The following is a 17,377-nucleotide window of genomic DNA, read 5'->3' as shown; positions in this document are numbered from 1 at the left end:
AGCAGAGAAAAAATTTAAAAACCCAGTTAATGAGTCCAAAGATCAGTGTCACTATTAGGAATATGATCTTGGAATTCTAAACCACCAGGCCTCTTCTTTGAACTATGCCGTATGTCTCTGCAATGAGAAACGTAACAACTGTGATTTCTTTTCCTCTCCCTTTAGTCTTGGAGTAGATGGCTTTGGTCAGCCAGTTGGCATTCTTGGACGCCCTGCCACAGCTTATGGATTTCGCCCCGATGAACCTTACTACTATGGCTATGGATCTCGCTAGTCATCCCTGCCCCGATTCCTTTTTGATGTGTCCTCCCAACTTGCTAGAAAACAGTATGTGTTTAGCTGACTTTGACCTTGGCCTGGTAATGCATGTTGATACCACCGCAGGTCTGTGTGATGTTTCCTTTTTTATATGTTGTTAGCTGATGGTTAAATCCAACTCTTTCTTCTTGTGTTAGTGTTGCTGGTGGTGATATAGTTCACACATCAGGCTACATTATGAGGTTGTACAGTATTTGCCATGGGACTTGAAAGTGAATGTTAAAAAGCTACTGGACTGGAAAGTAAACACTACATTATGTATATTAAGCAATTAATTTAATTTCTATTAAAAACAAGAAGCTCACAGTGCTGATAAACAAGCCAAAGTCATGTGTTTGTATTTAATGCATTTCATTTGAAATCACACGCTTATGTAATTTATATATGATTTTTCTTTCCTTTCCTTCCCTGTTAATTTCCCTTATATCACATTCAGATTCACAAAAAGAGATGGTCACTCTTCCATACCATGCATGCAGAGAAACCACTTTCCCAGAGTTGGCTACTTCAATATTAGGAAGGAATCAATGGGACAAATTTGCAGTTTTCAGACTCTTTTCTTTTGGGGTTTTCTCTTGGATTTTTTTTGTTGTTTTTAAATTCAAACATTTGCCCCTCTCCAGTCCTATAGCACCGCAACGTGGTGTGTCATTTATGTTCACTTGTCCCAGCCTCTTTCTTGTTCAGTGGCAATTCGTGTGTTGGAAGAGTTTCTTGGTTTTAAATTCTCTTCGTTTCCTCTAGTCCAAAAGGCCCAGACTATGCAGTTTAGACTCAGTGTGGCCCCATCTCGCCTATTTCATCTAGCTTATGCAGCACTTGATTATAAGACCCACTTGAATTGAAGCAAGGGAACATAATCTTTAATTTATTATAGTTTTTCTTTACTGGCTTGTCTTTTAAGCTGGGAACCTCAGATTTAGATTTGGAAAAAGGGAAGAACCACATTGTGAGTTAGGGTAGGACTGAACCAGTAGCCAACAGGAAGCACTGGAAGGTTTCCAAAGTGCTTTCCATGCACAGTCTGATTTAACCCTCATAATAACCCTATAAGGTAGGTCCCATAGGGGTTATTGCCCCCATTTTATAAATAAGGAAACTGAAAGCCAGAGAAGTGACTTGTCATAGCTAACAGGATTGGAATCAGCTCTTTTGTCTCCAAGTCCAGCTCTAAACATGTAAAATAAGCAATTATGTATTGATCATCTTGATTCACTTAAACTCTGATGACATGGTATCTATAAGGTGACATCAGGACACGACACTTAACACTGGGAAATTCATTCAAGTCTAGCAGACCCTCTGCAGCTTTTTCTCTAGCCATTAGACCTTGGAGCAGACTGAGTTGGGAGCTCAAATTTTGTGTACTATTGCCACCACCTTTCTTTTGCTTGTATTCCTCTCCTTTCTAATGTTCTTTGGAAAAGAAGGCACCTATTTCTGTCTTTTTCCCTTTGCTTCCTTTATCCAGTTTATCTCTGAAATAAATGCAAAACACCTTTTTAAGGTTTCTAAGATTTGTATTTTATCATAGTTTACATTGATGTGGTACTTTACTACTGACAGAGGGGCCTCTTAAAATCACCCTGTGATTGCATGTATTATTATACCATTATAAAAATGCACTATCTTGGTCTCAACATATCAAAATCTAGATTCAGGATTCAGAGCCAGACCAACATTTATCATTATACATCTGTGAAGGAAAAAAAAACAAGCTTAAGCAAATTTAATACTATTTAAGAATTGAAAGGGAACATTTAAATTTTCAGAGCATAAAGTATTCCTCAAGAACTTTTAGAAAAACTCTTTACATAAAAATAGTTTCCATGGATACTGACAGAGAAAGCAGAAAAGTTTGCCTGACATTTTGCTGTTGATTTATCAGAAAGAATGAAATTTGAACTAGAAAGAATAGAACAAAAACAGCTAATACAGAGCTGATCCCCAAGATAGAGAGATAGAAAGCAGCTAGCTTCCCCTGATGAGTTGGAACCATCAAGCCCAAAAGAACTACATTCCAGATGCTTTTGGAATTGCTACAGCACAGGCATCAGTCATGGAAAGGTATTGTAAAGCAACTAAGGTGCCCCAGACCTGGAGAAGGGACAAACTTTTCACTTATCCAAAGGAGAAGAGAATGGAGTCTACAAAAGCCAGTGATCTTGAATTTGAACCCATTTGGTCAATTTCTAGAGCACATTATTAAGGAATAGCTAGAAAAGGAAGTGCTCACAAAGAATAAACGAGGCTTCATCAATAGGTCATGTAAGGCTAACCTTTCTTTTTTTGATCAGGGAAATACTGCCAATATAGTTTGTCAAAGATTTATGTAAAGCATTTGAGAAAGTTTCCCACAGTGTTCTTTTGAGTAAGATATGAGATCAATTATACCATAATTAAGACAGATTAAAAAATAGTTGAATGTCTGGATGGAAAATGGTTCATTGTCAAATGAAATTCGAGCTTTCCAGTGATTTTTACTATTCAATATTTTTATAAGTAACTTTTGTAGCAAGGCAAAAATATTAAGCTTATATATGCAGGTTACTAAAAGCTAGAAGAAATCAATCATGTTATATGATCGAATCAGGATACAAAAAGTTCCCAACAGACTTGAACATTTGGACTCAATAATATTTCTTAATCAGACCTGTCTTTTTATCCTTGTTTCCAGCAAGAAACTTAACTTCTCGGCATTTTTTAAGATTGTGTTTCCTTAAATGATTTGATTTCATATGATCAGGGTCTGTCAGAGGCAGTAGTTTAAATCTAGATCTTTTTGGCTCTGAAACTAGCTCTTATCTAATTTGGGGTTTAGGTAAAGTTATGAAATTTTGAAAGAGAGAACTCGAAGATATAACTTAAATTACATCCCTTCACATTATGGAAGTTTTAAAAGCTTAGGAATTGTGACAAGGGTTATAATGTGAATGTGGAATGGATTGAACATTTGCTAGCATTATAAAACATAACAGAAATTTCAATGGAAAATATGGTAGTGCTTCCCAAGAATAGCTTCCATTTATTGAACATTTACATATACCTTAAAATGTTTTAAGTTTTGCCAAGGACTTTGAAATATTGCTTCATTTTGTCATCACATCAACTTTGGGAGGCAGATGCTGTTGTTATCCCACTTTACACATCAGATAGAGGTAAAGTGGCTTGCCTGGGGTCACACAGCTATGAAGTTCCTGAGGCTGGATTTGCATCTAGGTTATGCTGACTCCATCAGGGTTGCACTTTGGGTATAATTAGCTGCCTTAACCAATGAAATTTAATGAAGTCTAGTATAAGGGACTTTCTTAGGAGCAGAACTGCTGAACCAGGATCCAGATCCGCAGGTTAAACAGAGACAATCGAGATCCATTAAGAGAAGCATCCGCGTCCATTGCATTCTGCTCTGGTCACCATCCATCCAACAAATATTTATTAAATGTACATGTCTGTGTGTCAGTCATTAAGTTAGACTCTAGGGTTACAAAGGAAAAAAGGATTAACCTTGCCCTCGAGGTCTTTACAATTTATGGGGGAAAACAGCATGAGTTTTCACACAAATAAGTAAACACAAGATATAGTATAAATATAAAGTAATTTCAGGGAAGGCCAAAAGTAGCAGATTTGGAGGTGGAGAGAGCATGTGAAGTGGCCCTGGAGCTAAGCCTTCAAGGCCAGCTCAGGATCTTGATAGGTTAAGGAGACTTGCTTCAGTCTTGGGGAAATGAATCACTTAATAAAGATACAGATGGGAAGTGGGATGCTGTGGATGGAGAGCAGTAAGTAAACACCAGTTGTTGGATAACCATGTTTTGGGACTGCCAACATTGTGAGTGAAGGAGAAGGGGCCAAGGGGTACAACTGAGGTACAGTGGAAAAGCCTGGATTTGGAGTCACTAATTACTGTGTGTCTGTGAGTGAGTCACCTAACCTAACATCCCTCAAGTGTAAAAACTATATGACTCTTCCAACTCCAAATCTATGGTCTTCTGAATGTGAGGGAACATAATCTTTGTCCTGCAGGTTCCTAGAGCTGAGAGGAACAAAAAAGCAAAGAACACGCTCTGGTGAACCAGAACAGATGCCAAAGCTCAGAGAGCTTTGAATAGCTATAAATCACATAATAAATATGACTTTGATGAGTGTTGGTCTCCCATAGGCATAAAAGCCAAGACTGTCTCATAGTAGGATGTTATCTACATGTACTAAATGATTACATTTTCAGTCTCTTTAAGTGTCAAGTGTGGGAAAATTCTAGAGGATCCTTGGAGGCATGTGGGATACATCAACATGGGTTATTTTTCCTTCTGCCATCAAGATTTCCAAGATTATAGGCTTGGGGTTCAATTAGTATAGATTAGGAACTCCTGGAGTTTTTTGCCGTATTAAGATTGAACATCTTTTCTGAATTGGACAGGGCCCAGAGATCTCTGTTTCTGACCATTTTACATGAATCTTTTAAAAAAGAAGAAAGAAGAAGAAGAAGAAGAAGAAGAAAACAGAGACAGAGTTTCTTGGTAATAATAAATTTATTAATTAGCTTAGCTGATAATCAGTATATTCATGGTCAGTGGTCTCTCTCAGTAACCAAAGACAAACCATGAATGCTTAAATACCTTTGGAAAAAAGGAGGTGCCCCAACAGGTGAAAATCAGCCCTTATTAGTGGATTATTAATGAGGGAGTGGAGTTAGTAATTAGATGGTGAGTTAAAAGTCTTCAATTCCTTCTGTTGAGAACATGCCTTGATCATGCAACTCGGGTACCTCCAGCAAACTGGACAAAGGAATCTATCTCTACCCAGACCATTCTGGGTAAGCTGATTCATAAACTCCTTCATAAACTGGATTACCCCAAAGTATAATTGAGGGGTACGTGGGCTTTTATTCTAAAGGCAAGAATTCACATAGATTAGATTCTGCATATCACTAAAGAGAACTAAGGTCTTCTAGTTAGCTGAAGGCGTACCTAAGCTTGAGAAACATGTTTCCAGAGGATATGGGCAATCTCATCTATCAGCAATGTCCTTCAGAGACTAACAGACTTCAGGGACTGGTCCCTGAAAAAGGAGAGGAAAAAGTCTTAATCTAAATGTAACAATTGGGTATTACTATAATAAAAAAATAAATCACTCAGAACAAATAAAAGGTAGCAATAAGCAAGATTTGTAGAGAAGCCGATTCAGGTTTGATCATGAAAAAACTTGCTAAAAACTATATGTATCTAAAAGTTGACTAGTGTGCCCTCATTAAAGATTAAATGAATGCATATTTGATGCCCTTCCATGTGATAGACTAGGCTAACAGTAATGTTATCAAGAGGGTTAAAATGTTAAAGATAGTGTTTGTATTTATAAAATATTTATGGTACAAACTAACAAGTTTATAGTGGTTACACATGTACAAGAGACAGTTACCATTCATATCATAGTCCCAGGTTTGGTAGCCTTTCAGAAATTGGGTGCCAAGTTCCTAACCCTATTCTGGAGCAGAGTTGTTTTTTCCCAAACTAGACAATGGAATCAGGAACATTCAGCAGTTCAAAACCATTCTCACACACATTCTATCAATCAATTAGAAAATATTTAAAAATCCAGATAGTTTTTGGATTCACACTCAGGTCCTCGATTAGAATCCAATGACTTGGAAAATAAGGTAATTTACTTTATCAAACCAAGTCAAGTTTTTTTGGTCTGGGACCTTCCCCAGTTGCCATAAACAGCAAATTAGAAGTAATGAGGGGACACAACTAATGACTTATACAGCAGCTTGCAGGTTATATGTAGCTCGGTAGCTGATCTTTGATCCAGTCTACCCTCAAAAGCTAGAATATAATCCCAAAGTGTTAATGAGGTGTTAGAGCTAATTGGAAAGAAGAATCTATGCCCTACTGTATTTATGAGGTGTGAACATCTTTTTCTGATTGAGTTAACCAGGAACAATAGATTTAGGTCAGCAAATCAATTAACCCTTCCCTATGGGGATTTTAACAACCAAACCCTGAGGAGTTTGGGAGAGTCCTAAAGAGCCTGGGCTCCTGAAAGGGAATTGTTCTTGATGGCCAGTGAGTTTCTCTTGACCCTTTCTCCCTTCGGCCATCTCTCTGACAAAAAGGGCCCACCTCAGGGATTAGTGATAGAATACAAATTTAGAGTTGGTCACTCGAGGAGGAAGCACTTCAAGGAATGGGACTCTGATCACAGAGGAGATGGCTAGGGACAGGAGTAGATGCTGGGAGCCCAGAGGAACAAGCCACCGCTCAGAGAAGTTTCCCCAAGGGAGTTTCTTGAGGACTTTCTGGAAGAAAACCAGGAATTGTGAGTTGCTTTTATATATCTTACATCTGTGGCTAACTTCTCTCGTACTCTAAGTAAGACTCCGCTGGATCCACAGATGTGTTGTACATTTCTGCATGTGTGAGTCCCATGTTTTATAGCTACTATTTTTACTTAATTGTGTCTATTGTCAAGACAGTTGTTGAGAAAAATTACCAGTGAACGAAGTCTTGGGAGTTATCCCAAAATCCAACATAGCAGCCAGCCTCTGGATCCTCGGCCCTAAGCAAGCAGCATAAATTTGAAGTGTATCCCACAGAGGTGGCCACCTATGAATATGAATAAGTTCAGACTTCATGATTGCTTGAGTTGTCACTTCAGATAACCAGATGCCCATGAAGTTCGATTAGGCTAGAGCAGGACTCCTTAAACTTTCTTCCAATCGTGTGCCCTTTTTTGTCTGAGAAATGTTTATGTGACCCTGGGTATGTAGATATATAACATAGTTACACAAATCAAACAAAAGTTTACTGTTTGGTACTAATTGATTCAGATTAGTAATCATAATTTTGCAACCCCCAAATTCAGTTATAAAAAGTAAAGTTTAATAAATTGCATTATATTATATATTAAATCTTGTTGCATTATAATGAGCCTTACCTGTAGAATTAATATTTCCTTTCTTTGGGGACTGCAAGAATCATAGTGTTGTGTATTGATGTGTATTTTTTCTTAAGGTAAACTAGGTAAACTCTGGGAACTGGGATTAGTTTCCAAACCCCAGGACATAGTAAGGGACTTTGGAATGGACAGCAGGACAGATGAGCACATTTTCACTTATATCAAGATATTTGGTTAATTTAATTTAAACAAAGCAATAAAAGAAACTAAGTTAAAACATAACAAAGAGAACACACTTCCAATAATTAGAATCTAGACTTCCTAAAAATAGGGAGAAGCATTTGTGAATTCAGTCCCAGTAACCCCAGTTAAAAGGAAAATTTTGGGGCTTTCCCAGATTAATAAGGCAAAACTCAGAGGGGACAAAAGAATTAAAAGCTTATTTTTAAAAATTCATCAAGGTAACTGGCTGATCATTAGAGATCAGCAAGGGATTCGAGATGGAACCAGATTTTATTGATAGGTTTCAATAATGAGATAAAAACAATTAGCATAAATCAACCAGAGGGGATCTCAGATCTGATCCCTCCCAATTTCTTATTCATAAAATAAGGGGCCAGCCAACAGATAGAGAATGACTTAGTATGTGCCAGATAGAAGGTAATAGAAAAGCTGCAGGCTGGGTGATATCTTCCCCAATACTGATTAATAAGTACCTAGAAAACAAACCAGGAGAGAGATTAGAGAGGGTGACTGTATATAAATTATAATACCCTACCCCCAAACACACTCACAGACACCAGAGATTGCCTAACTTAATTCCCCAAGCCTCCAACTATTGCTCTTAATTAGCCGGGGGGAGGGGAGAAGAGGGAGACAAAACTTAGACTACAAACTCAATAGTATTTTGTTTTTCCAAATACATATATAGTTTTCAACATGCATTTTTTCTAAGACTATGTGTTCCCTATTTTTCACTCCCTTCCCCAAGATAGCAAACAATCTGATATAAGTTAAATATGTATAGTCCTTTTAAACATATTTCCATCTTTGTCATGTTGTACAAGAAAAATCAGACCAAAATGGGAAAAAAATAATAAAACAAAACAAACAAACAAAATGAGAAACAAAAAAAAATTATATATATATATATATATATATATATATATATATATACTATGCTTTGATCCACATTCATAGACTACAAACTTAAAGAGATGATCCTTGAAACACTAAATTTGAAAACATGGAAAAAATTACTCTATCCTCTAAAAGGAAATAATAGATATCAATACAGTAAGTATTTATTAAGTTCTTATTATTTGCCAAGCACTGTACTAAATCCAGGGAGTACTAAGAAAAGCAAAAAGTCTTCAAGGAGCTCAATCTAATGGAGACAATATGTAAACTACTATGTCTAGAACCAGTTACATACAAGATAAATTGGGTGTAATCCCAGAGGGAAGGCACTAACACTAAGGAGAAATACCAGCAGCTAAATGACACAGTGAGTCTGGAGTTAGGAAGATGCTCATTTAAATCTGGTGTCAGATAATTACTCATCCTGGCACCGTAGGCAAATCCTTGACCCATCTGCTTCAGTTTCCTCATCTGTAAAATGGAAGTGATAATAGCATTTACATTCCAGGATTGTTAGAAGACTCAAATGAGATATTTGTAAAGTATTCTACAAAATTGAAATTACGATAGGGAAATGCTAGCTATTGTTGCTGTCAGTTTTATTATTATGAAAGATTTTTCATAGAAAGTAGGATTTTTAAGTGGGACTTGAAAAATGCCAGAGGAGTCAGGAGCTGTTGTGCATTCTAATAACTGAGTGCACTCCAAACATGAAGTTAGCCAGGGGAAAATCTCCTGGAATCAGGAGAATAGAGTATCTTGTGGGAGAAATATAAAAGTGGCCAGTCAGCAGTGAAGGTGAGGAATAGGAAGTAAGGTTTAAGAAGACTGCAAAAGTGGTGGGAGGCCAAGTTTTAAAGGGCTTTAAAAGTCAACAGAAGATTTTATATTTGATACCGGCAATAATGGGAAACTACTAGAGTCTGTTAATAGTAAGAGGGTGACATAGTCATACCTTCCTTTAAAAGGAATAATAAATTTGACAATGACAATTTGACAATTTTATTATTGGTGGCAAAACTCTTTTCAAAAGAAGGCTTACAGGGTCATTCTCATTTTATAAGGTACCTAAACTCTTGAGGAGAGGAATTCAACAAATGCATGTTACTAAAAGTAGTCTAATCTGCAAAATGAGATTAGTACCATTTGGTCCTAAGAGTAAAAATTAATGAAGGACATTGCAAATAGAAGCAATTGCTCTCTTTAGGGATTTTAGATCTCTCTTTTCCCCTAAAGGGAGAAGAACTGCAAAGTTCCCCTTTTTCCCTAGAGGAAAGAAAACCAGAGGAAGATGATGGCTGTGAAATTAAAGATTTTTATTAAGCAGGAAGTAAAACATGTACATGGGAACTGCCAGTCATAAAGGTGAGCAGCCCATTAAGTAATGGATGGAGAGAGTACATATACTTCTCTGGAACAAAGGAAGTCCAGAAATTTGGGATAGAAGACCAGAATCCTAGAAAAGAATAATCAGGGAGCTTAATTCCCAGGGAGGGGTAGTAAAGAATTTCAGGTGTTAGAGCTGTGGCCCTTTGATAAACAAAGTAGAAGGCATTAGCAGGCCTGGCAACTCATGGCTTGAGCAGGAACAAGATTAAGGGATATAAAACTGATTCAGCAGAGAGCCCCCTAATCAATAAAAATGTCTCTTGAAGGCCCATAAACCATCAAATGGCTCAGGGTCTTCAAAGCCAGTATGAGCTTAATTGACCTTGGAGTTGCTGATTTTCTTCATGTCCAGTTGGGACTCTCGTCACTGCAAAGGATTGTTATGTCAAGTCACTATTTTAGCTAATACAGCCAGTCCTCAAATAGTCCTTCTGCTGGATGATTGAGGAACAAAGTACAATACTATTATTGAAAAACACTCCAAAATGAGTGTTTATTAAAATGGTCACATGTCCAAAAAAATCATAGACGTGTTCCTCTTTCTTTATAAACCTTAAAAATCAACTTTCTAGCTCTCCTCCTAAGGAAATTATGCATAAGATATTAAATAGCCCATGGAGTTATTTATATGGATATATATGTACATATAGATGAAAATAGGATACCAGTTTAAATTTTTTATTATCATTTTAACTCTAGAAAATTATAACACTCAGAGGGCTTACTCCCCCCAAGAGTCTCCATGCATGCATCCACAGCAGGAGTGCAAGCAAACTTATGAAACTTGGTCCCCACTGCTCTAAGGGGGACCTTCCTCCAGCAGGCTCATCCCACAAGAAGCAGCAGATGCTAATTCTGAAAGAGAGGAAGTAAGCCAATGGGGCATGAGTTGGCCTGAAAATGGATCCCCTATGACTAAGATTGGTTTTAGGGCAAGAGCTCCCTGACCCAGGCTGCTGGGTCTGTCTGAATTCTCCCCCCAGTAAAAAGCTACAGAAGCTGTCTTCCCCCAAAACACAAAGGCAGAGAGAGCAGGACAGGGAGGACTGGGTAGGGTGCTGACTTGGGCTACTCGGTCTAAATCCAGCTGGGACAAGCCCTGTGGGATCTGAAGAAGCAAGGGAAAGCCAGAAGATGAAGATATTGAAGATCAGAATTTCAGATGAGGAAGGGAAACCAGTGCAAGAGGTTACTAAGGGCAGACTCCGTGCTAAGGAAGCCTGGGTGGTCCGGGATCTGCTTAGCAGCAAAGCATGAAGGGACAGAGTAACATTGCCTCTTCCTAAGTCTACAACAGCATTTGTAGGGAGAATATAAAATGCTCTTTGCCATTCAAAGCCCTTTATAACTTAACCCCCTCCTAGCTTTTCAGCATTCTTACACCTTTCTTTGATCCTTCTGGCTCTTCACAGATAAACTCCATCTCTCAGCTCTAGACCTCCTTTCCACTGTCCCCCATGTCCCAAATAAAATTCAGTCTTCTATAGGAAGCTTTACCCAACCGTTCTTAACTATAATACCTCCTTCTATCCTGGATATAACTGTGAATATAAGAAAATATATTTGTTTGCACATTGTCTCCCCCATTAGATTGTAAGCTCCTAGAGAACAAGTACTATTTTTTTTTTTTTGCATCTTTTTGAATTCCTAAAACTTAACCTAGTAGCTTCCATAGTAGGCATTAATTAATGTTTTGTTAATTGAGAAGAGCTAATGGGAATGTGTAAGAGGAAGAGGGGAATAAAAGTATGAGAGAAAATTGGAAGCAAAAAAAACTCCGAAAACCTTGAGGGAGGAGAACATCATATGGGTAAAATGACCAAGAAGAAAGGTCCCTCCTCCAACACTAAGAACTCCACTTCCTTTTTTATGGGATAGTGACCCTTACCCCAAATTAAAATCAGAGACTCTCAAGGTTTAAAAAAAAAAAAAAGTATTTATTACAGTCTCATGAGAAAGGGAAACTCCTAACAAAATGTCAGTACAGGAGTACAAAGCACAAACTGCAAAACACAAGATTTATAGACTAGAAGTTCCCCTTCTCCTCCTTTTCTCCCATTGTCTGGGAGAGCCTAGACTTACACTCTAAATATATGGAAGGCTATCCCAGAAACAAAAGAATATTAGTAAATAACAAATTCTTAAATAAAATTTCCCTAGAGAATCACTATAAAGCAGATATTCTTGAATGAGAGAATTCTGTTATCTGAATTCCCAAAGCCATCATCGCCTTTAAAAGAAGTACTTAAATGCTAATTAAGAAGTGGGGGAAAACAGGAAGAGAAATGTTCATCCAAGACAATCTGAACACCTGAAGCTTTTTAAGTCGTAGTTCATTTTATTATAAAGTCTCTGTAAAGGGATAGATCAATTCTCCAAGAGCCTCCACAGATGTGGATCATAGCATCTGAAGGAGTTGCAAGGCAGCCTTTGCTGACACAGGTGTTGCGTACTGGGAATGAGATAAATTGGAGGCAGAGGGAAGAGGAGAGAGGGCAGACAATGTAATGGCCTCTGTCAGAGAGGTCAGAGAACAGCACCTGCCTCTCAGTCTCCTTGTATCCTCCTCTCACAACAGGAGATCCATTCTGGGTTGGATCTCCAGCAACCACTGTCAAGTGGCTCCTGTGACACAAGTCACAAGTCAAAGTTAAAAGATAATTCCCATGAGAGTGTCTTCTATTCAGTTTATCCCATACAGTCCCTCTTTATTAATCTTTGAAGACCTCTCACACCATTCTTGATACATTTCCTCCACCACCTTGTTCTATCTCCAATCCCTCTGAGTCTGATTTGTCCTTTATCTCTACTGGTATCCTTCCTCATCAGGAATCAAAGAAGCTGTTTTCAGTTTTATTCCTTGGTCCCACTTTCTAAAGGTTCAAGTTTAACTGGACCTTTCCAGGTTGTTCAATCTTTCCTCTGGAAATCCCAGTCATGAATTTTCCCTATAAAACCTACTTGTGGGGTGTCCCAATAACTGTTGACTTCCTTTGGGTCAGCCCACCACAGCACTCTTGTCTTATGGTTTCTTTTCCCTTCCATGTGGTATCTCCTCTAATTCTACTATGCTTCCCAACCCCACTTCTGCTCCTTACACCCCAGTCTTTTAGGGTTACCAAATCCTTTTCAGGATTTATCCCATCAGCTAAGGGCATGCCCCATCATCGTGGGGGGGAGGGGAGGGTACCTTTTCCACTGTTGTCAGTTCTACTAAGGAACTTGTCTCTCTTATGCTCTCCCAACTCTATTTCATATTTACCATCCCTTTATTTTGTCTGCAACCTATTCCCCCAGATACATCTACCTTTTGCCAAAGAGAATGGCCATGGTGAATTCTTCACATGACCGAACCCCAATTTTTGGTGCCTGCAATCATTTGGTGACAAACTCCACCCCATAGACCATATTAATAGCACCAGTTTCAGAATGAGACATGGACCAATTCCCACAAACTCTACTTTTTTCAGCCAACAAGTAGTCTAATACCAATCTATGCTGGAGTACTGCTTCTCTAGCCTGAATGACCTGTCTGCTAACAAAGCCAGTGCCTTTGTTGTCTGGTTAGTAATTATTTCAACCATGGCCTGGAGTCTAATAAGCCTATTCAGCAAACTCCCATCTCCCCCCAACTCCCATATGGGACCATCTATCACCCCAACCATTTGTGTCCCCCCTAATTAGAGTAGGTAACTTCACAAATAAAGATGCCTCAGCAACAATAGAAATGCTAAAAGAAACAGACATATGTATCTAGCAATAGATAGATGATTAGGCCAAATATTCACCTACTTATTTAGGATATAATGACCATATATTTTCAGATAAAAAACTGCAAGATCTTACATACTTGAACTGTGCTCATAGCTTCTACTGAACACTTGCCTTATGTATATAGAATATATATTCTATATTGTGTATATAGAAATTTGCCATAAGAGGAAAAAGCAGGGACATAATTATAATCAAAACAGATCCTTCAGGACTCAGCCTGAGAGCACATACATGACAAGATAAAGCATCCTTAGCTCAGTATGTCTGGTAACTGTACAATTCCACCTTATAGCCAGACTTAAGAATAATCAGGTGAGTTCTTATTCAAAGGAACACCACTGGGAAGCTGAATCAAAAGGATTCTACCTTAAGCAGTGGCCAAAGTTGTCCTCCCAACTCTTGTTCAGATACTAACCTCCACCTGTAACAATTCAGGATCGCATTCCTCTGAATAACTTGTGGCATATTCCCTTCAGGTGGTGGATTACTGGTTTGATGATCCATTAGACAATCATACCTGAATTCAAAACTCCAAATAATATCAGCTACAGTCCCAAAAGATTTTATCTGAAATAGCAAAGTCTCATTAATGAAAGCTTGAGGTGAATTTTGCTCTCTCAAAGATCATATATCCTAAATAAGTATTAACTATAATCTTATATTGATAATATTAAGAGATTCATCCTAGAAAGTTCATACCTTATCTTCATATCTAAGTTAAATTCAACATTACACTTTAAGATGTTCAGTACTCAATATATATCAAAACATGTTCAGGTATTAACCATAGACCATTGTTCTCAGAATTTCCCTAAATAATGGGAACAGCTTTAAAATGACTCAATATAACCAATTAAAAATCTCATAGAATATGGAATATATTGTTCTAATGTCATAGTAAAGAACTCTATCAGAATTAACATTAATAATTTCTTCACTCTAAAAAATGTTAATTCAACTTTACCCAATCAAAGAGTCTCTATAAACTTTCCTGGAAATATGAGTAACAGGTACAACACCAATATTGTTAAAATTCCTCTAAGCACAATTAATCTCCCCTCCTACCAAAACATTTCTAATTACAAAGTCAATTTTAGAGACTTATGAATTGTCCTTAACAGTTCATTCTTGAGCCACCGGTCCTTGAAGTCTGGTGTTCTCAGTCTCCAAACTGCAGTCTCATCCATCTGTATCATGTGGTAAGGTCCTTTCTCCCAGGACTTGGTAAGCACACACTCTCCTGGAACTGCAAACTCCAAAGATGTTGTCTGGGTCAGCAATCATTACTTCCTAAAGGCTAAAAGAAATGAGGACATTGACAGTATAGAATTCCTTAAAAACTTGTCCTTTGTTTCAAAAGAGGATCTTTTTCCTTTTTCCTTCCAAATAAAATAAACCAATCTCACAAGGGGAAAGTCTCACATCACTTCTGGGGACAATTCTAATTCTAATTGCAATAGGCAAACATTTGGTCCTAAATAATTTAGTCTCAACGTCAATTTAGTAATCCATTTCTTAAAAATCTGATTCCTCCTTTCTACTTTGATGAGGGCAGATGCCCAGGTGAATGGAATTCCCACTCAATTTGCAATCCCTTCCCATTATTTCTTATAAAACCTTAGAAGTAAAATAGATTCTTTTGTCCGATTCAATAGTCTCTACCTATAATACTTAGGTACAATTTGTTCCCGTGTTATTCCACTTAGCCCTTCTTAAAACAGCAGAGCCCAGAGGGAAAGCTTCTACCCATTCCCAATTGTGCCATTTCATTAAAACCTAACCTAAATATTTTGGAGCCAGGCTCCCTCCCTCTGGAGGGACACCTCCTCGATATCTTCTTGTTTATCTTTAGACATATTAACACATTTTTCAGATATAATTTGTTCTGCAATTATGCATATCCCTATACACCACATTTTCTTGCTTTTACTTTTGTTAAAGGGAGAAAGCAAAATAAACCTTAAGATTCAGAATATTGGTAATATCTAAATAACTTTGGACCAAATTTCACAAAATTTATGCCACATATCCAGCTGGGCTGACAAAATGTTAAAGCACAGCTCATACAATGTTTACAAATTGCCCATTATACAATTTAGCAAGCAACATAGTAGCTTAAATATATTTCATCTAATTAGGAGACAAACATGTGACCTCTTTAGGTAAGGTACCAAAGAACCAAAATTTTTTTAACTTAAATCAAATACAGATTTAAATTTCTACTAACAGTACTTCAATATCAATGGACACATATTTATTTCTAAAATCTTATACCAGAATAAACAAGTTCATAATTTTAGCTCAAACTAGTTAATAGTAACTATCTCACAACTTCACAATCAGAATTCCAATTTAAACACATGTAGCCCCAAAATTTAAGATGGCAGAAAATTGCCCTTTCAAGTCTGTCTACAGGGGTTTAAGAATTTGGCAGACTTTTAGGACCTTTAGGAGAACAGAGAAATTTGGACCCAGGTGTCTGACTGCACATCTGTGGCCCAGTGATTAGCCCACCCTCCATGCCAAAAATGGGGGGAGAATCATGTCAAAGATATTGGGACACCAGCACAAAACCCAGAAGAATCTAGACCAGTCAGGGACACCCAGCAGGATCCATTCCACAAGCCTTTCCAAGAAAGAGAAGCATGGAAAATCCCAGAGAAGGTGGGGTTTTTTCCTTTTGCAGTTTTCTGTAAGCCTCAGGTTTAGACCCTAAGAAAGCTTTTAGTCATGTAAATTAGGTCTACTTAAAAATGCAATAAGACTAATTCACCTTAACTGAAAATGCCAACCAACTTAAAATTTAGTCTCAAAAACTCCCAGAATCTGCTAAAATGTTTTAACAGTTCTATAACTTATTAACTATTTTTGCAGATGCAAATTGGACAGTTCTAGGGGTACATAAATATGTCAGTTTTTGTTTTTCTTTTTGGTATGGCAGTTAAAAACTTTCTCCATAAGGTCCTTCCTCTTTTTAGCTAAAAGCTATTTGCATAAGTCCAATTATATACAAAACAAATGTTTTTTAAAATCTCAAAGAGCCAGATCTTTTTCTTTGTAATTCAGCTGACTGAGAGAAACACTGAAGACAAAACATAGGCTCACACACACAAACATAAACTGCTTTTCTAAATCAGCTCCAGTTCTCAGTCCACCTGGAATGGAAGCTAAGAGCCTTAAGAGCCAGCCAATATCAAAGGCTCCTTTGAATTTACACCCAGCCCTTGAGGGATGGACAGTTCCTCCCAGTAAGGGCACCTGCCCAGACAAAACAGAATTTCGTCCCTATACATTTTGGTACTTTATCCCAATTCTTCCTAAAGGGCTATCTTCCTGGGACACAGAATAGGTTTAGAGGCAGCTATCTTAGTTCCTTTCCCAGGTTTCAATTTCTTAATCTTTGTAATGCCAGAGAAATTGAGGCAAGAAAGAGATTAGAGAGTTTTAATATTTTTTTTGAAAGGGAAAGATTGTACTGGGGGCATGTTGTCCCTAGGGCTGATGTCCAAAGCATCCAGCAACCAATGTAAGTTCTCACTGACATACATATACACAAGTGGCTCAGTTACAGGAATAGACTGAGGCAGGGCGGAGTCACAGTGCTGAGAGCAGGACTATCAATCTGGTTCTAACAGGGTCAGGGAGGCATGGGGGACATCTGATAAATTGGGATTACAGAATGGGGAGAGGCACGGGACATTCTGATGATGTCTAAGATAGTCTTTCTCCTTATCTGGATCATCATGATTAGGAGGGAGGGGTGGTGTTGCAGGATTGTACAGAACAATTAGGAACTGAGGCAGAACAATTAGGGAAACCGAGTCAGTAAAATAAGAGAACTGTGGCACAACAATCTTCACAG

The 17,377-nt window shown here is 37.8% G+C and overlaps 1 protein-coding gene across 4 annotated transcripts in view; it reads left to right on the top strand.

The window, feature by feature from the left end:
* KIFAP3 (kinesin associated protein 3) overlaps positions 1 to 4,937 on the top strand; it is a 211,308-nt gene extending 206,371 nt beyond the window's left edge. For 2 of the 4 annotated variants that reach the window (XM_031936861.1, XM_031936862.1), the window contains exon 20: positions 4,736 to 4,937. In XM_031936861.1, coding sequence (XP_031792721.1) covers positions 4,736 to 4,922 — 187 coding nt within the window. In that variant the 3' untranslated portion in view covers positions 4,923 to 4,937. Of the gene's footprint in view, positions 1 to 165; positions 1,829 to 4,735 lie in introns of those variants that run through there. The other 2 variants (XM_031936863.1, XM_031936864.1) reach the window with 2 other exon arrangements.
* The last annotated feature ends 12,440 nt before the right edge of the window (positions 4,938 to 17,377 follow it).

Source organism: Sarcophilus harrisii, chromosome 4, assembly GCF_902635505.1.
Source record: "Sarcophilus harrisii chromosome 4, mSarHar1.11, whole genome shotgun sequence".
NCBI classification, from domain to species: domain Eukaryota; kingdom Metazoa; phylum Chordata; class Mammalia; order Dasyuromorphia; family Dasyuridae; genus Sarcophilus; species Sarcophilus harrisii.
Note: the sequence above shows the minus strand (reverse complement) of the source record. Positions and strands in the feature narration are given on the sequence as shown.